Here is a 27959-nt window from a genome sequence, read left to right as displayed (position 1 = left end):
ATTTGCCCCTATCTCTGAGACTTTTCTAAAAGAGTTCAAAATTGTGATAAAACTTTTAAAGTGTTACTGGAGTTGATATTTGGGGTTGGAGTTGATATCAATTCCAGTTGATACCAGCTGGCATTGATTATGTGGACATAAATGGAAACTTGCAGAGGGAATCATAAGTGTAAGTCAGAGAAGTTCCAAAAACTTACTCAGTTTTGGATGGTTTTCTGTAAGCAATGGAGCATGTCCACACCCAGAAGTTGTCTCTCTGACTGGACTCTTACTCTTGAATGGGAATGCCCTTCTCCATCTAAGTTGATATTGTCCTCAACTGAAATAAACTTAACCAGGAGAAAAGCAATCTGACACTAAAACAAGAGCGCTTACAGAGTTTGTAATTTTACTAGTAGTTATATTCATGAACGCCTCAATGCAGACAAAACCTCATGGTTTTATTCAAACCACCATTGATTCTGCTTTTACTGAACCATCCCTGCTAACCTCTGCATTTCCAGAGTCTCCCAACAAGAAACTCCAATATCAACATTGAAGTTTTAAGTTGTCAACACTGAAAACTCATTGCTGAATGAAACTTGGGAGAGAATATACGGGAACAGGGACGATACTACCATTAATGTGTTTGGTTTTTACATGCCCTAGGCAGGTATAATTTAAAGAATGTTTTCTTCCTGTAGTACTTATTACTGGCTTTTGAGAAAAAGCAGTACAGGAGGAGATAAATAAATATGTATTGTTACTCATATCTCTCTGTTAATATATATTTTACTGAAAGCTGTGATACCTCCATAACAGAACAAAGAATAACATTTTTGTTTGTGTGCCAGTACCCACAGGACAAGACGAAAGATGTCAAAATGCCTGCAGAGCTACGAATTAACATTTGGCTGGGGCTCAGTGCAGTTGAAAAGAAGTTTAATAGCTTTGCAGAGGGAACATTCAGTGTTTTTGCAGAAATGGTATGTCCAGCACTGCTTTCTTACTTTAAACTTGGATGTGAATGTTGGGAATTCAATGCAGCTGGAGCTCTTTTGAATTTCTTTGCATGCTTGACAGAAAGGGAGAGTAGTGTTTATTATAAGGAAACAAGTAGAACCCATTCAAGGCAATTAATGATCAAGTCCATTGTGCCTACCAGATGAACTTCAGCAGACCAAATTCTGAACTGGTTAGTCACTACAAATCTGGTTAACTCCAGTGATTTCAAGTATATTTATTTTAGATTTTTATCAGTGTAATTAAGATAGAGATCTAAACTATTATGTTTTGGCATGTGAATAATCCCTTTTTTTTAATTGCTTCTTCACTTCTATAAATGATACTTGCATACAAGTGGTTTTGCTTAATAATAGTTCTTTTGTAGCAGCAGAAAATTTACTGTTGCTGACAAAAAGCAATAATACAATAACATTTCAATGAGAAGAGTTAACAAAATCAGAATTCAAATACTTGAAATACTCCCACAGCAAATAATAGAGGTTTTGGATGGCAGTAGCAGGTGTGTTTTATATGCTGCATCGCCTAATGGTGCATATAATCCAGTAGCAGTAAAATAGCTAATAAAAAGACATTTTTACAGTGATGTCACTGTTGCACCTATGCTTAAATATTTAGTAGTGCTGTACTAAGTCACTTAAAGCAATGGGTGTTCAAAGCATTATTTAAGTATACAGTTTAAGAGGTATTGAATGTCTCTTTTGTTGGTCTTCAACAATCCAACAATTTTCCAGGAATAAGGGCAGAAAACTCAAGACTATCATAAACTACAAATAATCCCAGGAGGGGAAATAGACAGGGCTGACATCAGAATTGTGCCCCTGGTAACTCCTATGATTAGATATTGATTCAGTTCTACATGTTACAAAAGAAAATAATTTAAATAGGAGATTTGAAATGGAAGACAGAATCATGCATTTAGGGAACAGAAGGAACTTCTTTGAACATTGTAACATAATTTTATTTAACAGCTCTTTAAGTTAGACACATTTTTACTGTAGTTGTAGGGAGGCATTACACTGAGAAGATTGTTTACCAGGCAGCATAGAAGAAAATGAAAGAAAGAAATTGATGATGACATTGCAGAGTAATGTAGAAAGGGAGTACTTAATTTCAGAGGAACTTATAGTAAAGTGTTTCAGTTATAATGGTTACATAAATATATCATTTTTTCCTCCTAAAAGCTGTTTATTATTCCTAAATAATAATTGGATTTTTGCTTTCTTCCCACACAGTATGAAAATCAGGCTCTCCTTTTTGGAAAGTGGGGTACCTCAGGACTTGTTGGTCGCCACAAGTTTTCTGATGTTACAGGAAAAATCAAACTGAAAAGAGAGTACTTTCTACCCCCAAAGGGCTGGGACTGGGAAGGAGAATGGATGGTTGATCCTGAAAGAAGGTCAGATTCTTTTAATTTAATGCAGATAGAAACAAAGGCATTTATGGTGTTCAGTAAAAGCTCCTCTCTGTTTTCTTGGATGAGAAAGGGATTTTAAGCTGAATGTTCCAGGGCAGCAAAAACCAGCCAATAGTCAAAGCTAGTTAATAGTGCTAGAACTAACATTACATTTTTTAAAAAGTAAAACAAAACAGGCAACAGAAAGAAAGTATCCATTTCTAAGAACTAACTTATGGTTTTGCAGTCCCCATGTAATGATGGCTATATTGCTTATATTCTCTGGGTGTCAGTTCTTCATCTTTTAGAAAGGGATAATAACAGTATTTCATGCCTAGGAAGCTACTAGGAGGCTTCCATGTGTCTGTGTGAGATTCACAGGTCCTGCTGTGATGGTTTCAGAGCAGACCCTTGGATTGGTGGATTTTCCCTGGATGAAATTTAACCCTGGCATCCAGTATAAATCTGCAGTTCATGCTGTAGCAACACCATTACAGCATTTGCATGGGCATTCACAAACACTGGATGGGTTTTTTGTGCTTATTTCATTAAATGTTGAAAAGTAGCAAGAAAGGAAACAACTGTCACAGGTTATTTCTCAAACTGCCTCAAGGCAGGTGTTGCTTTCAGAAGAAGGTTGTGGTGCCATGTGGCAGCTCCTCCCCTGGCAGACCAAATTCATGAAGTGTCAGCCCTTCCTCAGCTCCAGCAGGTTCAGTCTTGCCCTGCCAGAGGTTTTCAGCTCTGGAGTTGTGCCAGTCCAACTGTGTTGCCACACTTCAAACCAGACTGGGAACATTATTTGTTTCATAAACAAAAAACAGCATGAGAAAGAGACTTTTCTTTCTTCCTAAAAGAAAATATTTGACCCATTTTAAATTCTTTTGTTCTGATGGTGAAAAATAAATAGAACTGTTGCTATAGAAAAACTGTGCGGGAAAAATATGTGCTATTTTAAAATTTTATCAGTTATAGGCATGAATGGATGACGTTTTGTTTATATTAAAGAACTGTATATATTTATGTTGTTTTTATGAGTAAGATGCTGTGAAGAAATTGCATCAAATCCTGTTGAAATACACATTGTTGCCATGCAGCTGCTTCCACTGGGAGATGATCTGTGGCTCGATTTGGCCAGCAAGGGGCAGTGGGGAACACACTTGGATGCCTTTTAAACCGCAGTGAACCACTGTGCCTGATAGCAACAGGCTGTTACCTGATTTCATGTTCTCCTATTTCTTTTACTTGCAAATTAGAAAAATATTAGCTAATTGATTGCTTGCCTTGTCAACAGCATAAATGAAAACAAAATTAAATACAGTGCCAAATTTTAGTATATACATAGATGCATGTGCTGTAGAGATGCATATAATTCATACAGAGTCCTTGTCTCCTACACTTAAATTTATGATGTTTTTCTCTTTTTCCAAGGGGATGTATTCAAAGCAGATCCTGAATAAAACAGCAGTTAAACATTCCTGCTACTCACTCATATTTATGCTTACTGTAACCGGAGTTTCTTCAGTGTTTTTTCTAAGTTTCCTTTGAATAGCTGGACAATGCAGAATACCCCCATGTGTGCACATTCTGAACTATGTTTCTATAAGTCTTCTGTAGTGAACTAAAATTGGTTTTATTTATTATTGTATTTTTTTGGACGTGCAGTCTGTTGACTGAAGCTGATGCTGGTCATACTGAGTTTACTGATGAAGTGTATGAAAATGAGAGTCGCTATCCTGGAGGGGAATGGAAAGCATCTGAGCAGAGCTTCACAGATGTGGTGAGAGTTAAAGTTTTCACTGGATAAGTAAAGATTTAAGAGAAGGACTACTATGTTTTGCTACACAGTGTATTTATCCAACTAATGCAGAAAACTGTTATATTTCCCTTACATGAAAGAATGGAGAAAAAGCCCCACCCCCACGTGAATTCACTTGTCCTTTTGGATGGGTGTGGGAAGATGATGCTTGGAAATCTGATTTAAATCGAGCAGTGGATGAACATGGTAAGTTTTACTGTTTATCTGCTGATATTAGGACAGCCTGATGTCCTAATGAAGTTCATAATGAAGGAGGACACATGTCAAAACTGTAGCAATATTCTGAGCCTGATGTTGGTTGCCCAATGGAAAAATACCAAGGAAATATTTGGATAAATTGTTTAAGAAATCAGATAATATGACATTGAGAAAGTGTTCACTGTCTGCATCTATTTCAATTTCCATTTTAATGGATTAGTAGCATTGAGAAGCTTTTAGAGAAATCAGAAGGTTGAGACCTGAAACCTCTGTAATTGCACCAAGAATATGTGGCAAAGCCAGGTTTGGATCTGTCTGATAATTTACCTGTGAGCCTTCAGCCATGGGATGAGTCACCAAGTAATGCTATGAAGTGAATCAGGAAGTCTGGGGACTAAAGGAAGTGGGGAACCAGTTTGTGTTGACCACACACCACACACAGGTATCTTACTTGTATTTCTGAAAATGTACCAACTCATCAATTCTGTTGTAGGGTGGGAATATGGAATTACTATTCCTCCAGACACTAAACCCAAGTCATGGGGTGCTGCAGAGAAAATGTACCACACACATCGACGACGGAGGCTGGTGCGGAAACGCAGGAGGGAGCAGTCGGAGGGAATGACAGCAGGCAGGGTAAGGAAGAGAGATCCAGGCAGGGACTGGTACGCTGGAATAATGTGAGGGTTTTGGTTTGCTTGGTTTTAAATCTGCATGAGATTGCTCATGACCTGAGTGAAGAAAACATGTAATACCAAGCAAAAAAAATCTTCAACAACCTTTTACATTTTCATTGCATTCCCTTTTTTTATCTTTTTGTACATTGATGTTTCTAGCCTTGGTTTAGGAGGGGGTTTTTAGGCTTGCCAGAGGAAACACTGCTTTTTTTACTACTGTTACACAACACTGTGGATAACAAGAATTTATATCTTCAAGGGAAGGTCATCATATGAAGACCAAGAAGGATGGGAATATGCTTCCTTGATTGGCTGGAAGTTTCACTGGGAGCAGCGCAGCTCTGACACTTTCCGCCGAAGACGATGGAGACGGAAAATGGCTCCCTCAGAGACACACGGTGCTGCAGCTATCTTTAAACTTGAAGGTGCTTTGGTAAGAGACAGATTGTCAAACACATCTTTCAAAGGTCAACCTGTTACTTTGCAGTAAATAAACAAATATATTGGACATTTTAGCCCATGCATTGTTAAACTAGTGTATAACTGAGAAGATAATACAGTGTGTATTGTTTAAATTATTTAGTCAGAAAGGGATCATTAAAGTTGGGGTAGAGATTCTTGTATTATTACTAATTTTTTATATTTTAATGACATATGCAATATTATATATCACATTATATATGATTTATGTTCTATGGGTTTAATCCTACTTATTACTTTATTTTAAAATTATTTTTCTTTTTGCATTATGTGAGATTTACCTCAAAAGGCAAATTACTAGGTAAGCCTCCTGTAAGTCAAGTGAAAAGATAGCTCGAGATTTTCATGCATGTAATTTAGATGTTTTAACATCAGCACAAAAGACAACAGGCTTGGAAAAAGTTGCCCCTCATGAATATTTGGTTGTATAAACAACCAAACACAAGAAAAGATAGCAAAAAATAAAAACAACCATAAGAAAAGAAAATAGTGTGTAGGACAAGCTGGAATTTCGTATGATGCAGATAGATGAGCAGAATGCAGTTATTCCTCAACTTTTGAGGTTAACACAGCTTCACAAATAACCTCTATTTACCAAAATAGAAACTGTAGCAAATAATGTGAGAAGCCTCCTTTGTTTTTATAAAATATATAATAATTCTGAGTGTATAGCATTAACAAAACTTCACACTTTTTTCTTGGTTTGTTTCTCTTTTTTGCACCAAATGTTGATCAAGGATTCACTGACAGAATTTTCTTTCTCCAGTTAATTTGGTTGCTCTGAGTAAAAATTCCTATTTCAGTTTTGCTTACAGCTATAGTTCCTGGGCTAGTGCTGGGAGAAAGCCTTGGAGCAGTTCTCTGCCCCAGCACTGTGCAGAAGACCTGCGAGCTTTCCTCCACTAAGAGCTGATAGGTAGCTAGTAGGTATTCAGAAATAAAACATTCTGGAAGTAAGATGACATGACTGCATATGACTTCTTCAGAGCTTCAATTGGCAACACAAAATCACCTCTGGACATGAGTAAACATCTTGTAAAGTACATTCACTCACAAATTAATTTCTCCTTGTGCTGGAAGGGAGATGGAAGCCAATAAATTCCCTCACATGGTCCATTTCTATCAAGTTCCTTCCATGTTTGTAAATACTCAATAACTTTTCTCTGTATGTAATTTCAGGGAGCAGACAATAGTGCTGATGATGAAGAAGGGAAGAGTTCAAACAAAGCCAAGGAGTCAGCTACAACAGTGTTTGGTGCCAACACACCAATGGTTTCCTGCTATTTTGACAGTAGGTTCTTTAACAATTCCTTTCTCCAAAATGTTGTCTGTTTCATTTTGGTTTCAAACAGAATCATAAATCTTTTGTGGTTTACATCTAGCTTTATATGCCTTCTCTAGTAATTACTATCAGACCCTTGATTAGATCCTATTTAAAGAAAAATTACAGTTAGTCATTTCAATATTTCAGTCTGCTGTCACACAGATATTTGTAAAACCTGTATGGGACAGGAATTTTAATGCTAAATTTAACTTTTTTGTTGGTTCACATTACTTAACCAGCTCAGTGCAAGATTAGACAATGCCTGGCCCAGAGGAAGCAGTACCATGTAGTTGAGTTGGCAAAGTGAACAAAACTGTAACTGTGCCAACCTGGATGGGTTTTAAATTCTTTGTAATCACTGTTATGTGAATCACAAAAGCAAAGAAGTTGAGATGGGAGCCACCAGTGCTAGTTAACAGGAATAGAGGTCAATTCTGAGACTTAACATCCTTTTTGAGGGGCTCTGACTTGTCTTTATTTGAACTCTGCAGAACTTGATCAACCTGCTGAGAATGGATGTTTAAGTCTTAAATATTTCAGAACCTGGGGAATATTGTTTTAATAATTAACAGCTGGAGGAAAATAGCACTTTTTCTTGCCAGAGGTCAGAGGTTTCAGCCCCACGATGGTGACTCAGAATTTTTCAAGGGCTGAAAGGGTTACACCTGACATCTTTTAAAGAAAAGCTGTAGTAACTTAGCCCCACACGGTCCTGGGCTGGGCCACTCACATCTTCTTTTTAAGCTATTCCACCTAACATGTAGTGGTTTATTTTTTAAAATCTTTTAACCAAAGAGACAGAGTTGCAATTGGGGTAGCTTTCTAGGCTAAGAGCTAAAAATGTGAAAGACCCAAGATCTCGGAAGTGCTGTAGTGAATACTTAAATTAGGCAAAGGAGTGCCCAGTTCTTGATTCTCTTTGTGTGAACTAGATTATCAAACTGTTTCAAAGAGCAATTTTTGAATAGAAGGATTTTTTAGATGATTGTGTGGTGGAAAAAGTTCAGATAGCATTAGTGATTTTTTTTTTTCATTTCTGCTTTGTGTTGGAACAAATACTCTCAGGGGCTAGCTCATTGGTATTAATACACTCATCATGTGAAAAGCAAAAATGTTATTACAGTGCTTATGTTAAAATGTGTAAGGCATTTGTACAAACTATCTTCATCACACAAAAGAAACCTCTATAATGCAGTTGAACTGGTTTTATTTATTTGATACAGGAGTATATACTTACCACCTTCGCTGTTACATCTACCAGGCAAGAAACCTCATGGCTTTAGACAAAGACAGTTTTTCAGGTATGGAAAAATCCTTCTAAAAGTGCAGAAACCCCACATTTGCCATGAACTTGTTGATGGATTTATTAGATGTAGAATATCTTAACTCCATAAGGTTTGTATGTGGGTCCCAGCTACTGAAACTATGCCATAAAGAAAGTCTCAGCTTTATTAAGCATAATCTGAATTTGGTTACTGCTGCCCCAGAGGCTGCTGCAAACAAAGTGCTCTGTATGTTCTGTACCAGTTGCTGCCAGTGAATTGTCAGTGAGGGAACTGGATTTCAGATGAGGTCTGAATTTCCCATGACCAGGCCCTTCCTTTTGCCTTGGATTCTCCTTCTAACCAAAGCCTACATGCAGTTTTGTCCTGCAGGAGGCTTGCATAAAAGCAAGGATGAAGAAAGCTGGATGGTTTTTTCATTAGTTATGGCACCAACTGCCTCTCAGTGTTCAGTGTTTTATATTAATTCATTATGGAAATTAACTTGCAGAAAACTACACTGTGCCTTACTGATAAGCATGTCTTTTATTTGTTTATACATGTTCATTTCCAACTCTTAGGTATTCCAACAGTGCTGTGTCCAGCTGGCATCTTTGTAGTCAGGCTAATACCCAGTTTTCAAGTTTTGATAATTCAAATCAAAATTTCATTGGAAAGCCACAGAGCAAATTGAATTTAGATTCTGTAAGAACATGACTTTACACCTCCTTTAAGGAGGTTACCTCAGCAAAAGACAAAGCTGAAATGAATTTTCTTTCTCCATTACCCTCTATTAGCATCCCTCTTTTTCCCCCTGTAATTGAGTAAATGTAATGCCTCTGTTACAGAAGATACAGTGCTTTGCAGGTTTTAGTAATATTTTCTAAAATAAGGAGGGTTCTGTATGGCTGCCTGTGTGAATTTGGTCTTATTTCAACATGCAGTACTTAAAAGCAATACAAAGAAACAATTACAAATGCCTCCAAATTGCATTTGTATCATTCAGGACAGGCACCTCAGAAGCAGTCATACAGAAACTAGCTCATCTACATTTTATTTTCCTCTAAAATTAGTTTGAAGAATTAGCCAAATTTTGTAAAACTCTGATCCTGTACCTTGGCAGAATCTATTGAAACTGACCTAAAGATAACCTTTAAAATTGCCTTTAGTCTTTAGTGATTGCAATTGGTACAGGAAGCATTAATGACCATCATCAGATACCTTCTACAGAGCTCTTGATTTAAAGGCCTGCCAAATACTGGGCCTAGACCACCTGAATCATTCAGCTGTTTCACAAAAAGAGGTTGCTATAAATGAGCATGTTTGAAACCTAACCATGATCTGAGCAATACAGCCTGGGACAATTTGTTGTTTGGCAACTAGTCAGACCTTGAATTATTTCTTTCTATTATTTATGAGGCAGTATAGTTGTATATCAATGGAGAGAACAAAAAAGGGTTTCTATGGACAAGATTTAAGACAAGATTAGTATAAACAGTGTTTCATTTTAGTTTTCTGGTTCTCTTTCTCCTTTGCAAGATATTTTATAATTTTCATTTATTACTCGGTTAATCAAGCCTTGTATAAATGAAGTGATTTATTAATCAAATGGAAATTGCTCTATTAAATGTAAATTATGTATATGTGTTCATTTTTGTTTTACATAGAATCACTTCTAGAACTGGTAACAACAGTAGAAAAATAACGCTATATTTGATAAAAAATGTGCTTGTGTGCCTTATGGCTTGATGTGGTTTTGTTTGTCTGTAACTCTATGCTTTCAATTTCTGTATGATATTTCAGATCCATATGCTCATGTTTCTTTCCTCCATCAAAGCAAAACAACTGAGATCATTCATTCAACTCTAAATCCCACGTGGGACCAAACTCTCATATTTAATGAAATTGAGATCTATGGGGACCCACAGTCAATAGCCCAAAACCCACCTAAGGTTGTTATTGAACTTTTTGACAGTGACCAAGTGGTAGGTGAAATCTTTTTATGCTGATTGCTTTTTTATTTATTTATATCAGTTGTCAGTACATTAATGGTTATTTTTGCCATTTTTGGTTGCAGGGTAAAGATGAATTCCTTGGAAGAAGTGTTTGTTCCCCCATGGTCAAGTTGGCCCCAGAAGATGACATCACACCAAAACTGCTCTGGTATCCTGTAACAAATAATGGCAAAGCTTGTGGAGACATTCTTTTTGCTGCAGAACTTATTTTGAGAGACAAGGTATATATGTATTTTTTTCTGTATGTATAATATAATAAGACACAGCATATATTCTTACATGGTGAGACATTATGGGAAGAACTGTCTTAGTAGTTGCAGGGTATTTCAGCTAAGATGAGAGAATCTAATACTTATGTGTGTGTCTTAACAGGGTGGTACCAACCTTCCAATTCTTCCATCACAAAGGGCACCAAAGCTTTACATGGTCCCTCAAGGAATCAGACCAGTAGTTCAACTCACTGCTGTTGAGGTATGGTTACTCTTAAACTAACTGAATACAAGGGCAGTCTTCTCATCCTCTAGACAGAAAGGTTTTGAATTTACTTACAGAAAACAAAAACTATTCATAGTGAGAAATACTCTTTTCTCTAAGTGTTTGTGAATATCACTGTTTTCATTCATTTTCCTAGAACTAGAACCTTGAAATATTTTGCCAGACACATATTATTATTGAAAAGATTTAATTTCTTCTTTCCTGCTTTTGGAGTATTATATTAAACATATTGACATCCTTTCCCACTTTTGCTCATATTGGATTTTATTTTACAGATTCTGGCCTGGGGGTTGCGGAACATGAAAAACTACCAGCTGGCACCTGTTATGTCTCCAAGTCTAATTGTGGAATGTGGGGGTGAAATGGTGGAATCTGTGGTGATCAAAAACCTCAAAAAGACACCTAATTTTCCATCTTCTGTTCTCTTCATGAAAGTTGTACGTTACAAAAACCTATATGCCAGCTCTCTATAGCAAAATAAGTTCCTCCATAGTTTTTAGAAATCAAGGATTTGTTCTGAGTAGGAAGGCTTACACATCCTTTTTTGATTTACCATAAGAAATTTATGAGCCTGAAAACTGTAATAAAGATCATGTAAACATGTCTGTACAGTCATGTACTGTACAGGTGGCACAATTTTATATGCACAATCCAGTGCAGTATATATTTTTTTATTTGAAAGGGCATCAATTTACTTATAGATGTTTAGCTGCTTTTTGCCAGGATGGGAAAAGTGCAAAAGTCAAGAATATTCAATATTTGGGACAATTATTCTTACTGACTTTTATTGACTGATAAGATTAGAAGTTTTCATTCACCATACAGCCATAGAACGGAGTAGCTCAGTATTAAATAAATGAAGTAACAGCCTTTAATTTAGGGGGAAAATCTTTATTCTTTCTTTTTCTTCTGTTTCATTGTAAAAAAACCTCTAACTTTCTATTTTTAGCTGTTGCCCAAAGAGGAGCTATACAGTCCATCTCTTGTTATTAAAGTAATAGACCACAGACCATTTGGACGGAAGCCCATCGTGGGACAATGCACTATTGATTTACTGGAAAGCTTTCGCTGTGACCCCTACACCACTAAACAGGACATTGCACCACAGCTGAAAGGTACAAAGCTGGAAAATGAAAAGTTCCACCTTCCTGTGAGATGCTAGAATTACCTGCCTGTTTACTCTGATGAGTTGCCATCTCGTGTTGTGTACTTAGGCGGAGATATTATTATCTGAAAGGAAAAACATCTGACAGAGAGTATTAATAGTGTAACATTCTGTGAAGCATAAGAGGGCATAATGCAAAGGCGAGTCCACTCTTGGACTTGTGCTCATTCCCTGATGTTCCTCTTTAGTATCAACTTGGAAGTTAGCTACCTGCAGATAACCTCAGCCCTAGTGACAGTGATGATCCAGTACTCCAGCAAATATGGTCTGAATACAATGGTGACATTTCCTCTACATTTTTTCAAGTTTTACTCTTACTTTTAGTTTTAATTCTATATATTTGAGAAATGTTTGTATATCCTGCACAAAAGTACTTTGTCTTTTTTTAGCAAAAAGTGGCAATTAATTGCTTTCTTTAGTGGAGCAAACAAATGGCCAGTGAATTATTTTACATTTTCTCTAACTGTCTGGATTTAAATCTGATGAAACTGTTTAGTAAGATATTTTTCCTACACCATATTGCCTTAATAAAACCTTTGGCTTACAGTTAGTCTGCTCTCTGCTGCGCCTCGCCAGGATACAGTAATTGATATGGAAGACACACAGCCACTGCTAACAGCTCAGGTAATCTTTGAAATTTGATGCTTAACTTTGTTCTTAAGATCTCTGATTTCTGAGGGACTATCTAGACAGCAAAATTGTCAGAAACATATGCAACCCTCTAGAAGGCCAGATGGCAGAAAGTTACTTGGTGACAGGAAAGCGAAGGAAATTTGGTCATAATTTTAAACTTTGTTTTCATATTGTGAATGCCAAACTATAGCATTTTGTCCTTGGCCAAATTCACTACTAGCTTAAGAATTAATTATCTTGTTCGATAGCTACTGAAAGTATGTGATAGAACATCACCCAGTTCCCACTGATGGTGGGTAGGGCAGCCTGATTTTGCAGACTGAGCAGTTCCAGATAAAGGAGTTGGAAGTAGGGGTATGCTCTGGTCCTTCAGCCCTTCATTTTATCACAGTCACAGCTTGGCCTCTTTTGTCTTGAAGCCATCCAAACCCAATAACACTGAAAAAATTTTTTTCTGCACTAACAGTTCTTTTCCTTCTCTTCTGTTGTGCCTTGTCTCTTTACTGCTCTGATTCTTTCGGGACCACCATAATACAGTTTTACTTTCCAGGTAAAAAATAATTCTACTTACAGAGTTTTACTCTTGAGTTGAAAAGTGACTGAAGACAGATTCCAAGCAGTACATTTTTAAGGAAAAAAAAAATTCATTCTTTTAGGACTGTAAATTGTTTCCCTTGCCTAGAAGGTGTTTTCAAAGATTTCTGATGGTCTGTTACACTAAAGGAAGCAGAGAAATTATGCTCATTAATACATAGCAATTTTGCAGGCTCTTAATCCACAATTTTGACTTTTGAAAATTCAGAATATTTTACGTTGTTACAACAGTCCCAAAGTAAATAATACTGAATTTAAGCTTTTGGACTCTTACTGCTATTTAATTATTTTAATGATTGCCTTGTTCTTCTTTCATCTCTTCTTCTTATTGTCACCATATTCAGACACTAATTTAAGTAGATAGATAGACCATGATCCTGTGATTACTGTCATCATACATGTAAATTGTCATTAATATTTAATTTACAGCAGTCTCTAACCTTTATCTGAAATAGATCTTCTCCTCTAATATAAGTAAGATATATTATTATTGTCTTTAAAAATTATAAGGAAAAATATCTAGGAAATAAAGAAGATTTAGCACTTCAAAGTCACCAGTAAAATTGATTATATTTGTGTAGTTTATTTCAACTAAAAAGGGAAAATTTCAAATGCTACATAAGCAGAAACACAATTTCTTTTAGTTTGACATCACCCAAGCCAAATATAACATTAGATACAGTGAAAGCATCCATATTAGAGGAATGAAAACTCAGAACAATCCAAATTGGAATAAGTAAAACTGTGGAAAGTGTCAGTGCTATGCAGAGAACGCCCTGAGGACACAAAATGCCAAAATTTCATCCATTACATTCCGATTTGCAGTGTTTAAGCAGTATGTCAGCAGCACTCAGCAAAATGGCTTCTCCAACAGCAGTGCATGTATGTACCAGAGTGATGCATGCAGGCGACCAGCACGGGCGGGATGGGGAGCACTGCTGATCCCTGGGGCCTTGAGGGGCGACTTCTCTGGGCAGCTCTGCCAGAGAGAGATTCTGGAGGAGATGATGCTCACAAGTCCTGTAAGATTAGCTAGATTAAGGTACCCTTGTTCAAAGATCTTACTACGCATACACAAAATGTATGAACTACTAGAAACTTCTTTGTGTGCCAACTTATTTAAAATCTGTGTGATAAAAGCAGAAAAAATTGATGGGATTTACTTCATTTGCTATTAATAGTTAAACTTTTTTAGAAATCTGCTTCCTGGAAAATAATATTACAATTTACAAAACTCTGACTTTTCTAGGGATCCACTGCATCTCTTGGACTTTTTTCCATAATTCCAGGTTTTTTTTAAAGATAATAGTTAAATGTTAATATCTTGACAACTTCATGTATAACAATCTACAGTGAAGTTACTGGGTACATTTTAAAAACAACAGTAACATTACATTGTTTTTACCATGTGAGTATTTCACTCCAAAATCTCTAATTTATCATATGGCATTTTATTCTGTGTTTTGGCATTCTGTGAGCACATCCTGATTACAACTTTTAGTAACAATAATATCTGAATATTGAAGACTATTATTTGCTCTGGGAATTTTTAAAGAAGATCTTAAAGTTTTGATTTATATTTTTCCTTAACTATGTCTTCCCAAAAGTACCAAGTGCATTATTTGAAGAGACATTTGGTGGTATATCAAGGAAAAAAAAAATACAAACCCAAAACATAACCCCTGACTTAAACTCTTCCAACATTATGCTTTGATGAAAGATTCAAAGTTCTACAAAGCATATTTCGTGAAAAGGTTTCAAATTTGCTCTTTGAATTAAGATTGAGTAATTATGCAAGCTAACCTTTGCATTGTCAACATTACAAACCAAAATTTAAACAAAGTGAAATTTAAATATAGCAAACTATTCAAAATTGCCTCATGAATTCTGCCAGTAAGTTTTGCAAATCACTAATGATGGTGTTTCCACAAAAAAGTTCACTCCAACTGTCTTTAGAAAATGACAGTCCCATGCTAATCTGGTAAGAATATGCTGTATTTATGATTTGAAGGTAGACAAGACTAGTAAAATATAATAGACCTGAACATCCCAGTGAAATAATTACTTAAGAGAACAGAAATGGGAGTAAATGAATGATATACCAGAGTGATGTCCTGACCTATTGATGCATTTGGATTGTATTCATAAAATGTTTTGCATTTCTTCTGCTTTGCACAAAAATTCTTTGCTAATGCTTTTAAATGAAAACACAAGGTACAATGTATAAAAAGTAGCAGAAATGACATTGCTAATCATGGCTTCCAGATGGGATGCATGATGCTTGCTCTTAGTGGACTAGTGGGTCATAATTCTGGTGTCTGTGATTTAACAGGCGAAGCATTTTGGATTGTGCATATTGTTTTCACACTTATATGGATAAATCCATAGACACAATTTTTTTGCCTTTTTTTTTGGTTATGTGAAGAACAAAGCACAGGGTAATAATGTCTTACAGTCCTGAAAACCTGCTTTATAAAATGAATGTTTATATAAATATGCATGCTCCAATTCAGTATCTAGAACATTCTGCTTTTCTGACAGCACAAAAAAAAAAATCATCAAGTTAAACACATGGTGTCTGAGTATTCTTCAAAAGCATTTTGAAATTATTAATGTTTGTAACTTACTTTGCACACTTAGTATATACAAACTACTAAACATTTAAAGCCTATTTAACTGTATACAATTCTACAAATCATATCCTTACCATTGCTTTTATTTTGCTCTTTTTTTATGATTTGATCCTCATGAGCAGCTCACAGAAAAGGTAATGTATACTACTTCAAAATAATCTACACATTGCTTTCTCCAATTGAAAACCAGTATAGCAATACTCCTTACAAATTAGCATTTAAGCATGTGGATGACAACAGTAATCTCTGAAAGTGTTTGATATAAAACCTACAGTGAACTTATTACATGGTAGATATAGGAAAAATATGCAAGGCTGAAATAGAATGCCCTATATATAAAAAAAAACCCCAACAAACCCAGAACAGCCCCAACAAATATTCACCATTAATGATCTACATAATATTTAAGATTCTCTGTAAATCTAAACAATCTTAAAAAAAATCTAATTTACACAGTGGATTAATAATTTTCATTCTGTTCATTCATAGACAATGAATGCCATCTATTACCATTGGAAATTTGTTTTCAGGGGCAAATAATTATATTATGCAAACCCTGTGAATACAGGAAATAGCACTTTATTAACAGTGATTATCAGACTTAAATAAAAATAGAAAAAACCCACAGAAATACTGGATTAGTAGAATGTATAGATTGCTAGTATCTAGGTGACATGAGGCTTATTGAAGTACTATTTTTAAGGGGCAACACTCAACTACTTTTCAAATGCATTTGGTTAACAATGAGGTAGATCTGCAACTGCCTTAATTATTATATTCCAATTTTCTTTCAGATAAATCTTTGGTATTACCTAACTGATAATAAGTTTTAGAGGATATTGTTTGCTATTATGCTGAATTGTTCATTATTTCTGCTGTACAGTATGATAGGAGAGAGGCTTTATCTCCCAATAAAAGCTTTTTTTAATTTGCTTTTCTTTTAAGGAGGAAGAAATTGTTGATTGGTGGAGCAAATTTTATGCTTCAATAGGAGAATATGAAAAATGTGGACAGTACATTAAAAAAGGATATGACACTTTAAAGGTAATGTTCAGGATAAAATAACATATTTCAGAGTTTATAGGCCCAAGACCTGATCAAAACTGTCCTTTTTTTTATTTTTAAATGCTCTTCAAAATTGAACTATACATGATTTCTATAAAGGTTCTTTCCTTATTCATATGATTAAATGAAGGTTTTAAGAAGATATCTTGGCTTCTCTTCTACTTACCTACACTTATTAAGAGATGCATTAATAATTTAACCTTGCCTTCAGTCAAAGGGAATTTTACTCTTGACATCTTTGGGCACCAGGCAGATCCTAAATAAACATACACATTAAGAAAGTATGAGCACAGAGAATCAGTACTTTTACTGTTTGTTGGCTAAAATTTGAAGTGAGACTACTTTCATTTCTTGTCTAATACAGCTAACAAAGAAAATACAGCTAACAAAGAAAATAAAGATAACCTTATGACATGCTACTTACTCTGGTTTTAACCAAGCCTAAATGAAGCTTTGTCACATGTTCTCCAAAACATTGCATTTGCTCCCACTTTGATATAAAAATCATTCAAAAAGCTTTGGTTCCCCAAAATATTCCATCAAACATAAAATACTTTGCAGTGCCATTATGGTGGAGCTGATATACATATGATAATTTCTAAACTTTTCTTTTTTCTGTTTTTAAGGTGTATGACTGTGAATTGGAAAAAGTACCTGAATTCAATAACTTAACAGACTTCTGTGATACATTTAAACTATACAGAGGGAAATCTGAGGAGAGTGATGATCCATCAGTGGTTGGGGAATTCAAGGTAAATTTCAAATGACGGGCAACAAACAAATGCTAGCTGCATTCTTTTGTATGTTAGTGATTATTTAAGTAGATCTACATGCAAGAATTTCAGCTTAAATACAGATGTGTACATTAGTAGGGGCAACAGATATTGGTAACTACTTAGCTACAGACCCATCTTTTTCAAGGAAAGTACAGCTACACATTGCTCACACTAGATGTGCTTCATGTTAATTGAAAATAAATATCATACCTTCTAACGTAACCTTCCCCAGTACAAAACCTTCCCAGATAACCTCTCAAACAGGACTTAAATTCCAAAAAGCGCATTTTTAGAATGATTTTGGAAAAGGTATTTTGTACTGTTTCTGTGACTTTTATAGATTAAAATAATGCTAATGTAGATAAAACCAACCAACCAATCAAGACATCTCCAAACCTTAAATGATGTTTTTGGAGAGAGAAACAAATACAAAGTATTTGTTCGATATTCTTAGCTGGAGCAAAACTCAGCAATTGTGTTGACATCAAAACAGCTGAATTGAGTTAAACTGGCAAAGGATATAACCTTGTCTTTTTAGTGTTATCACCCGAAACCCACAAAAATAAAACAAAGACTTCTAGGTCACTGTGGATCAGGCTATATATATAAAACAGGGTGTGTATGTGTAGGCTGAATAAGAGAAAGCAGACTGAGCGCAGTGCCTGCTCTCCAGCCTTCACGCTGTGTTCCAGGGCTCCTTTAAGATCTACGCGCTGCCCGACGACCCCGCCGTGGCGGCGCCGCCGCGGCAGTTCCGGGAGCTGCCGGACAGCGGCCCCCAGGAGTGCATCGTGCGCATCTACATCGTGCGGGCAATGCAGCTCCAGCCCCAGGACAGCAACGGGCTGGTGAGCTCCCTGCCCCGCCTGCCGGCCCACGGCTCTGCTGCGCTTTAAATCAAGTTAGTCTTGAAAACTGGCCCTTAACCATGTTCTGTTTTCTTATTTTAAATAGTGTGATCCTTATATAAAAATAACTCTAAGTAAAAAGGTAATTGAAGACAGAGATCATTACGTGCCTAATACCCTCAACCCAATCTTTGGCAGGTAACAAACTTTTTTGTATTTTCAATTTACTGTATTTTAGAATGTTTTCCTAATTTTTTTTAAGGTAAACCATTACTTGAAATATTCAGTGCTCTGTTCATAGTTATATACTGACAGTTAATTGTGAGTAAAATTGCATAAGGTGTTTTCCTTTGAAATCATTGGGAATGACAGATGTTTGGCTAATCCATAAATTTTGTAATGTGGGTAAATTGCACAAAGTAAAACAATGTATATATCTTAAACCAGCCTGTGTTAGGCATATAAGAGTAACAAAATATGCTTATGGAATATGGAAAGTTTTAACTCTGAAAACTAGATGGATCTTACAAGTAATCAGCTTAGCATGCATTCCCAGTACACTGGTGTTAGTGACACCATTGAAATATATGAATAAAAAATACTAGCTAGGAATGAAAAGTTACATCATCTGCATAGTTACTATGAAATTCTGGTTCTGGTTTAGAGTGGGAGGAGGATTTTGATAGCTTAGAAGTTAGGAGGACTAGAGAGGAAGATTAGAAGGGTTATAAAGGGTTTGAAAAGCATAATTTGCAATGAGGTACTACAGGTTTTCAATTGTTCAGATTATGCAAAGAAATAGCAAAGAGACTTGATTACAGACACAAAGTAACTTCCTTCCTCAGTCCCAATTCAAGCTGATGCACAGAAAACATCTAAGTAATACATTGTGCAGAAAGGAAGGAGGTAATATCCTGAGGAGTAAAAATGAAATTATTTATTAGTGCAAATATAAATTGGAGTATGAAAGATAACTATTGCTAGATTTATCAGCACTGGAAGCATCCTTTTAATACCTTCCAAAGGCTATTGCTCAAAAATAAACTAGTAAGTGCTTTTTTCAATTTGTATTTTTAAGTTTAAAAATAAGAATTTCTCAAAAGAGCAATAGCCTTAATGGGAAATTTTTATGTTTAGAATGTATGAACTCAGCTGCTTCTTGCCTCAAGAAAAGGATCTGAAAATTTCAGTCTATGATTATGATGCATTGACTCGTGATGAAAAAGTGGGTGAAACCATAATTGATCTGGAAAACAGATTCCTTTCTCGTTATGGATCTCACTGTGGCATCCCCCAGCAGTACTGGATGTAAGTGAATTTTGTCTGTTGAAAATTTTAATCTGTAAGACCTGGTACCCAAAAAAACCTTAATTCTATGGTTAAAAAACAATGCTGTGGCTTCTCAAGGGCATTTGTTGTGCTTGGTTTATCATCTAAATTCCAAGTGAAACTGTAAATCTTCAGAACAGCCTTCACTGAAAACCATGGCATCAAATATCTTGACATTTTCTTAATCCAGTAATGCATGTTATTTCTGTCCAGAGAACTCACACTTAACAGAATTTTCTGACCTACTGTTGCAAGTAAATATGGAAACATCTGAGAGTTTGAATTATTTTGATACATAGAAAAAACACTGTCTTGGAAGGTAATTGAGCTGATACAAAATTATGTCACTGTACCAAACTCCAGAGCCCTCAATCTAGGCAGTTCAAGTGCTGTTCTTTCTTAATAAATACATTTTACATGATGTGTAAATGCCATGAATGGTGAATAATTTTAGGATGTTTCTTTTGCTTTCAAAAAGTTCAGGTGTGAATACCTGGCGTGATCAACTGAAACCCACCCAGTTATTGCAAAATGTAGCCAGGTTTAAAGGCTATGCTCCTCCTGTCTTCTCTGAGAATGGCAGAAAGATTAACTACGGGGGACAAGACTATACTTTGGATGATGCTGGTGAGTTAGTTCACTTATTTTACATGTATGTCTCAAATTCCCATTGATAAAATAGGAAACTTTCCAGTTCTTTATGGAATACTAGAAATATATCTTTGATTTTTCTCCAAGTTGAACACACTTTTATGCTCAATTTTAAATACCTTGTTTTAATTATTTTTAAGTTCAAATGCAAACTCCAGTTCATAAGCCCCTGGTTTTTTCCCATTTATTTTATTTCAGAAGCTAACAAAATCTTGCATCAGCATCTTGGTCCAGGTGAAGAGAGGTTAGCCCTTCATATCCTCAGAACCCAGGGTTTGGTACCTGAACATGTGGAAACAAGAACCTTATATAGCACTTTCCAGCCCAACATCTCCCAGGTACTGTGAGCTGCCTTGGTTGGGGTTTCTCAAAAGCAGAAATGGAGCATTCCAGAATTTATGTCATGTTGTTAATAGTGTGGTATTTCTGAGGGGGAAGTGGACTACAAATCATTATTGCTTGGTATAAAATTTAAGGCAGGTTAGTCTAGAAACATAATAAAATGCAGCTTTTTAAGGAAAGTTTCTGTAGAAACAAGAAAACTTACCTGAAAAATTAAGGGGCCATGACAACCTTATATGCAACAAACAATCCCTCATCCATCTTCTTCACTGCTCCAGGGAAAGCTGCAGATGTGGGTGGATGTTTTCCCCAAAAGCTTAGGCCCACCAGGCCCTCCATTCAACATCACACCCCGAAAAGCCAAGAAGTGAGTATCCCCACATCCATCCCCACATCCTGCACACCCCCTGGCAGCCTTGACAAAGCAATCCAAACCTTTCACCCCAAATTTCTCTCTTAGGTACGTCCTGCGTGTGATCATCTGGAACACCAAAGATGTCCTTCTGGATGAAAAGAGCATCACAGGAGAAGAAATGAGTGATATTTATGTGAAGGGGTAAGAGCATTCTGTCATGTGACACTTAAAATGAATAATATTCAGAATGTCCTGGGAATACCTTGACCATGGATTTCAAATATTATTTGGTTCAGCCAAGTCAAATGCTAACCTCAGAGAACTACAGAAGTGTTATCAGATAAAGCACAATCAGTTAATGTGTGATGTAAGATGCCAGAATTTCATCTCTTGAGTCAGATAGCAAATGAAAAGGCAGAGTTAGTTTTGGTGCTGCATGGCTTGGATTCTTAATTTTTACATTCCCTTATCTTAATATTAAAAAAAGCAATAGAATCAGAGAAATATATTACCAGGCAGATCTAACTTCTCCATAAAAAAGAACTCAGCAACTCAGCACTGAGTTCTAAGATCACAGGACTGGTCTTAGATCAGGAATTCAGTTCAGATGTTCCTATTTATGCTGCTAAATTGGAACCAAACTGCAAAGGGGCGTGAAAAACTCCCCAGCTCTCTGTGAGCAATTCTTACAGCTGGTCTGCAACCCCCTAATGACACAGTTCCAGTACAAACAGGCAATCCCACAGTGCAATCCTACTGCAAACACTAGACACGTCTCTCCATATTTTCAGATGGATGCCTGGTAATGAAGAAAATAAGCAGAAAACTGATGTTCACTACCGATCATTAGATGGTGAAGGGAACTTCAACTGGAGATTTGTTTTTCCTTTTGACTATCTCCCAGCAGAGCAACTCTGTTTAGTTTCCAAGAAGGTAAGTATTCCTGAAGATGTCAATTCTTAGAATACAGATTCTAGTTAGCCTGGTAATTTGTACCTACATATTGAAAGAGACAGTTTGGCTCAGCTCCATGTACTTTCTCACACTGCTGTTGTGAACAGATTCATTTTGCCTTTAGGCCAGAAACAACACACTGGCAACAACAGCAGTCTGCTTTTAGCAGGGCAAGATTAGATCTCTTAATCCTTCCACCAAGCCCAGAATTCACAAGTACTAGCAGACTCCAGCTTTGAATTTCCATAAGTAATTTTAAAGGTGTTTGGTATTTGTTTCTTAATATTTTAGGAACATTTTTGGAGTCTTGACAAGACAGAATTCAGAATCCCACCCAAACTGATCATTCAAATATGGGATAATGACAAGTTCTCCTTGGATGACTATCTGGGTAAGATTTTGAATGAAAATAGTTACTGTTCTCTCAAAGAAGGATATCAAAGTGAACAATTTTAAATTATCACATAAGGATTGCATTTACAGTGAGACACTGAACATGGAAATATACTCCAGCTTTCCTTCACAGTACAGGCTCACTGAATGAATAAGTGTTCACTCAGTAAAGGCCTACTGGCAGGTAAACCAAGACACTTTTCACTGAGGTAAACCCTCTCATAAGGCACATGAAATAATAATATGCATGAAAATTTACTTTGCTTCTTTCTTAAATAAAATTACTTAAACAAGGGCACTTTAGTTCTAAATAAGAGTATTGACAATAGCATGTAAATGAGGTTTAAGCAATCTACTTCACACTGTTACTAATCCCCACCTTTTCTAGAGATACTGCTCTGCACAGGATTCTCTGCCCTGTATTAAGACTGCTCCAAAGTCTTTAGCTTACATACAAACTATACAGACCTCAAAATCTGAAAACAAGTAGTTGATTTATAACCATTATTAAAGTTTACTAAATTATGCATTTAACTTTCATAAATTACTTATTATATTGCTGTATTTGGGTATCTTCCATTTAGATTTGTGGGGAAAAAAACCCTCTATTAAAAAAAAATCAAGCAATCTTGCAAGCTCTTGTTGAGCTTGCTAAATCAAATTTATCAACACCAGCAAGAGGGGCTTAAACAAATTGTGTTCCACTTCCCTGCCTCACAACATCTTTAGACAAACAAGAACATAATGTGTCTGTTGATTGCCTTTCCTGTATTTCCTGTACGTACAAGTTTAGAGACAGCAAGGTTGATGCTGAGCTGCTGTGCTGTGAGGTTGGTTGTGTGATGCAGTGTTTATTTTTGTATCCGCCTTCTAGGCTTTGTGGAACTTGATTTACATAAAACAATCATTCCAGCAAAAGTTCCTGAGAAGTGTAGTATAGACATGATTCCCGAATACAAGGAAGACAGTTCTCAGAAGGCTCCCAGGACTGCCTCTCTCTTTGAACAGAAATCCATGAAAGGATGGTGGCCATGCTATGTTGAAAAGGATGGCTCACGTATTTTAGCGGTAAGGTTATTGCTTCTTTTAAAAGTATTTGAGATGTGCTCACCTTTCTTTTCAAATGACAAAGAAAGACTGTAAAGAGTCTCCCACTTAGCTGTTAGCTTTCAGTGAATAGACAGAGGAGGGGTAAATAGGACATTCCATGCACAAGTTCAGGAATTTGGTCCAGCAACAATTTTTTCTTTTAAAATGTGAGTTTAATGCTTTATTTATGTAATTTGTTGCTAACTTTGTTTAACCTGAAAGACTGTGGTGCCAGTTATGCTATCTTGCCAAAGCAGCTGATGCAGTCATGTGAATGAATCAAGCTGTGCCAGGGGAGATTTGGCTTGGACATGAAGAAAAATTTCTTCACAGAAAGGGGTGTTGAGCATTGGAATGGCTGCACAGGGAGGTGGTGCAATCACCATCCCTGGAGGTGTTCAGGAGAGGACTGGATGTGGCACTTAGTGCCATAGCCTAGCTGACAAGGTGGACTTGGTGATATTAGAAGTCTTTTCCAACCAAAATGATTGTGTGGTTCATTAATTTATCACATTATTGTTCAGAAGAACATTAGAGACATACCAAATGCATTAAAGACTAAAGGAAAATGTTTAAATCCAAAGGATTTTTGTATACAGCAACAAAATCTCTGTACTGAGAACCCAGACTAACTTTGTGATTATGTATGCCATCAGAAGACCCAAAGCATTCGAACTTGTTCTACAGAGAATATAAACGTGTATTTATAATTTGCAGAATATTAAGCCTTTCAAAGGTGTCTTCTTCTTTCTAATATTTTTGCCTTAAAACTTTATTACTGGAATTTAATAAATGAGGAAAAATATTCAGAAACATTTACAATATGAAAATATGAATATGCAATATGAAAAATTAGATGCATGGTCATTTGGAAAATATGCAGTCTTTAGGCTGCTCTTGGAAGAAGAGGAGAACTGTTTTTGTTTTGCTGAATTGGAAAAAAAAATTAAGGCTTAGAACTATAGATGAACTAGCAGGATAATTTTATGTCCAGTGATTTGGTTTTTTCCATGTGTCTTTTCCTGATACTATGTTGTGACCTGTCATAGTACAGAAATCAGTGTATTTTGAGGAGAAAACTGGAAACACAGATGTACACCATGAGCTGATCCCAGCTATTCTGTCTAAGTACCAAGCAAGACCCATTAGTACAATTTCAATAAGATGCTTGTCTCATGCCACTTTTTTCCTGAAGGGTAAAGTTGAAATGACACTGGAAGTTGTCAATGAAAAAGAAGCTGAGGAGAGGCCAGCTGGTAAAGGAAGAGATGAACCCAATATGAACCCCAAACTAGATCTACCAAAGTAAGACACTTTTATCCCACTAGCTTTAGAAATACCCAGTATCTAGTTACTCTGATGCATGCAGTAATATATTAGTCATCAGTTATCCTTTGCAAAGCTCCATTTATAAAAGCCAATCTTGTTTCCTCCTGCAAGCATTAGGATAAAATGCAGGATGGTTTCAGTACTAATGGCACACGTCTACTGCAGCTGCTATCTTGCATTTCAAAACTGTCTGTTTTCTTCAACCTCAGACCAGCATGTTTTTGAAGTGTTATAATCTCATGCTTAATTTTTAGAGTATAAATTATACTTACTTCTTTCAAAATGCAGCCGGCCAGACACTTCCTTCCTTTGGTTCACAAATCCCTGCAAGACCATGAAATTCATTGTGTGGCGCAGGTTTAAATGGCTCTTCCTCGGCCTCATCATCCTGCTGATTCTCCTGCTGTTTGTGGCAGTGCTCCTCTACTCCCTGCCGGTAAGAATGGTTCTGTTCCTCAGCTCTGGGATGAGCTTAGACAGCAGTCATCAACAGGATACACTCCTGACTCAACAGAGTCTATCACCTCTGTTTTAGCAGGAGATAGGGATTATATCCTTAGAGCTATGAAAAAAATCAACTGATATTTACTGAGAAACAATTAAAAAAATAACCTATTAGCTAAAGATGGAACAAGGAGCTGCTTTAGAAGAGTTAATAACCTATACAATTAAAATAGCTAATAGTTGGCCTAGAGTCTACATTAGTCTGAAAAAACTTTAACTCAAATTACATGCCCTAAATACATTTTGATTTTAATATTTAAAATGTCTTTTTCAAAACTACACTGAAGTCTTTTGTGCACATAATTTTACCTCTCTTGTTTTCTTCCTTCTCCCCCAACAGAATTATTTGTCAATGAAGATTGTGAAACCAATTTAAGGAAGAATTTTTTACCTCATCTTTTTAAATAGTGCTGAAATTTTGCCCCAGGCTGTGGACCAAAATCAGCAAGGTTCTCCATCCTTTGTATTTGCTTGTATTTAGAATGGTAAAATAGATAATTAAGACTTTCAATAAGGTTAGCCAAGGTTCAAGAGGTCATGGAAGGTGGTTTTTAAAAACAAGGAATAACCCACAACCCCCATTTTTTTTTACTTCAGTGGTATTTCTACATGGTAAAGTTTGACTTTGCTTTTAAAGTGGATTTTTCATAAAAATCACTCAGAAGAGCTGCCTGCTACTGCTATCTCTGGTTTTTAACAGATACTTTCTTTTGAGAATCCTTTTCTCAAAAGGGCACACTTTGAAACTCTGCATTTTAAATTAAAGGAACACAATCACTACTTACAATTACGTCTACCAAAGAAACATCATAGTGCAACCAAAGGGTCATACATTGTTTCTAATTCCAAAGTTTTCATTTTCATCATCATGCTGCTTAAAATTCTTATTTGCCATGCTGTAGACTTGACAACACTATGCAGGTATCCTGACAAGTTAATAAACATAGAAATGAATTATACATTGTTTTTTAGTATAATTAATTTTTAAATAAACTTATCCACAAGTAAAACACAAGTTTCCAGTTTTCTTCAACTGTTACAAAACTACAATGTATTAGGACTTGTGTCTATCAGAGGATATAATGACACAAACGTGGAATTTAAGGTATTTTACTGTTATCTGCACAGTGAATAAGGAAATACTTCTGCACAAAGTTCTCATTAATTTATTAATTAGTTAGTAAATTAATAAAGAAATTTGTTGACTAGTTTAACTATACTCCTTGTATTTAGAGATGATCATGAATCAAAACCCAGGAGGATACATGACCTAGAATCAACCCTTGCTTGAAATCTGATCTGCACATGGAAGTATCTCATTTTGCCTCAATCTCCTCTCCCAAGGCAGAATAAAATATAATCTGCACTAAAAATCAGGTTATAGTCTGTGATTCTCACCTTTATGGAGGGCTGACACAGAAGTGCCTCTGAACATCCTCTGGTCCTTGAAATAAAGGAAATCTGTAGCAGAACCTGAAATCAGCATTTGGTGTGAATGCCACATTTTTCACTGGATAAAGACTTCACCTGCCTTTAAAAATATGTCAACAATAACTACAAAAATTATTCTTCAGAAACTTCTGTGATTGTACTTAGTGACATACTTAACACCTTCTTAAAACACAGAACTGTAAAATAATAAGCATGTACTTGTTGGGCAAAATAAGTAACCTTATTCTGTTGGAGGAATTAGGGTAAAGGTCTAATGTTAAATAGCTTCCATCATGTCAAGTCCCAGTGGCTAGAGTGGAGCAAGCAGCAGTCACCCTGTCGAAAACATAACACCACCCTTAGTTTTGTGTTGTCAAGAAACTCTCAAGCATCTTGACCCTTGAATGAGAGTTTAGAGCTGGAACTAATCACTATCCAGATGGATTGTCCCTCCACTAATGATGAAATAGCTCTCCAGAAATAACCAGCAATTTGCATGAGCTAATGTTTGATCATCCACTATTAAAATCTGTCCTAATCAATGCCATAAATCTGACAAACAGTAAAAATCACAGCAAACTTATTTTCATGCAAGACAAGAAAGTGTGCTGCTTCTAAGGGTTGTAATTAGAAAGCATTTCACTTCAAAGGGCGTGAAGAGCAGAGATCCAAGCAAGCCTGTTCACAGAGCATTTGAAGAGTGGCAGGTACTGCCCTTCTGAGTGGAGTTCACCCTCTTCCAGATGCCTTTTTGTTCAAGCATGCATAGGCTTGATCGTTTCACTTCAATTAGACAGTGCTATTAAAAACATAACTGAAAAGTCTGAGAAGCCATCCCATCTGCCAGCCTGCCCCAGTAACAAACAAAAGACAGCACATCTTCACAAGAAAGAAAAGGTGATCATTTGTATTTCCATACAATGCTAGTCAAATCTGTAATCCCTGGTGCAGCTGCTGTGCAAGACTCCAACATGCAACAGGTTTTTGTCTAGCTGGAGCAGTTACCAAAGGTTTAGCCCTGTGTTGGTAACAATTTAGTGCTGCTCTCACCGTGACTGGGATGTTCACTTTGGCCAGTCCAGATCTGAACCACTCCAGTTACCAGCAGCTGAGGCAAATGGCCTGTGAGGCCACAGAAAAGAGGGCAGAATGTAGATTTTCCTGATACCACTCCTCCTTATTACAGGAAATTACTTAATC

At 36.2% G+C, this 27959-nt stretch overlaps 1 protein-coding gene across 2 annotated transcripts in view; it reads left to right on the top strand.

The window, feature by feature from the left end:
- The window catches only part of MYOF (myoferlin), a 62376-nt gene extending 35960 nt beyond the window's left edge, over nucleotides 1–26416 (top strand). The window contains exons 25-55 of one of the 2 annotated variants that reach the window (XM_064716288.1): nucleotides 834–965; nucleotides 2238–2401; nucleotides 4064–4178; nucleotides 4298–4403; nucleotides 4909–5051; nucleotides 5352–5525; nucleotides 6752–6863; nucleotides 8120–8197; nucleotides 9962–10143; nucleotides 10236–10394; nucleotides 10546–10644; nucleotides 10944–11105; nucleotides 11618–11783; nucleotides 12381–12457; nucleotides 13886–13942; nucleotides 15816–15827; nucleotides 16639–16737; nucleotides 17385–17510; nucleotides 18227–18382; nucleotides 18489–18580; nucleotides 19520–19690; nucleotides 20190–20338; nucleotides 20561–20700; nucleotides 20983–21071; nucleotides 21165–21260; nucleotides 21851–21992; nucleotides 22305–22404; nucleotides 23281–23474; nucleotides 24691–24800; nucleotides 25113–25260; nucleotides 25669–26416. In XM_064716288.1, the coding sequence (XP_064572358.1) occupies nucleotides 834–965; nucleotides 2238–2401; nucleotides 4064–4178; nucleotides 4298–4403; nucleotides 4909–5051; nucleotides 5352–5525; nucleotides 6752–6863; nucleotides 8120–8197; nucleotides 9962–10143; nucleotides 10236–10394; nucleotides 10546–10644; nucleotides 10944–11105; nucleotides 11618–11783; nucleotides 12381–12457; nucleotides 13886–13942; nucleotides 15816–15827; nucleotides 16639–16737; nucleotides 17385–17510; nucleotides 18227–18382; nucleotides 18489–18580; nucleotides 19520–19690; nucleotides 20190–20338; nucleotides 20561–20700; nucleotides 20983–21071; nucleotides 21165–21260; nucleotides 21851–21992; nucleotides 22305–22404; nucleotides 23281–23474; nucleotides 24691–24800; nucleotides 25113–25260; nucleotides 25669–25704 (3786 nt within the window). In that variant the 3' untranslated portion in view covers nucleotides 25705–26416. The remainder of the gene's footprint in view (nucleotides 1–833; nucleotides 966–2237; nucleotides 2402–4063; nucleotides 4179–4297; nucleotides 4404–4908; nucleotides 5052–5351; nucleotides 5526–6751; nucleotides 6864–8119; nucleotides 8198–9961; nucleotides 10144–10235; nucleotides 10395–10545; nucleotides 10645–10943; nucleotides 11106–11617; nucleotides 11784–12380; nucleotides 12458–13885; nucleotides 13943–15815; nucleotides 15828–16638; nucleotides 16738–17384; nucleotides 17511–18226; nucleotides 18383–18488; nucleotides 18581–19519; nucleotides 19691–20189; nucleotides 20339–20560; nucleotides 20701–20982; nucleotides 21072–21164; nucleotides 21261–21850; nucleotides 21993–22304; nucleotides 22405–23280; nucleotides 23475–24690; nucleotides 24801–25112; nucleotides 25261–25668) is intronic. The other variant, XM_064716287.1, reaches the window with a different exon arrangement.
- Nucleotides 26417–27959: the final 1543 nt, after the last annotated feature.

This window comes from Zonotrichia leucophrys, chromosome 6 (assembly GCF_028769735.1).
Source record: "Zonotrichia leucophrys gambelii isolate GWCS_2022_RI chromosome 6, RI_Zleu_2.0, whole genome shotgun sequence".
NCBI lineage: Eukaryota > Metazoa > Chordata > Aves > Passeriformes > Passerellidae > Zonotrichia > Zonotrichia leucophrys.
The sequence above is the reverse complement of the archived record's forward strand: the minus strand, read 5'-3'. Positions and strand labels throughout refer to the sequence as shown.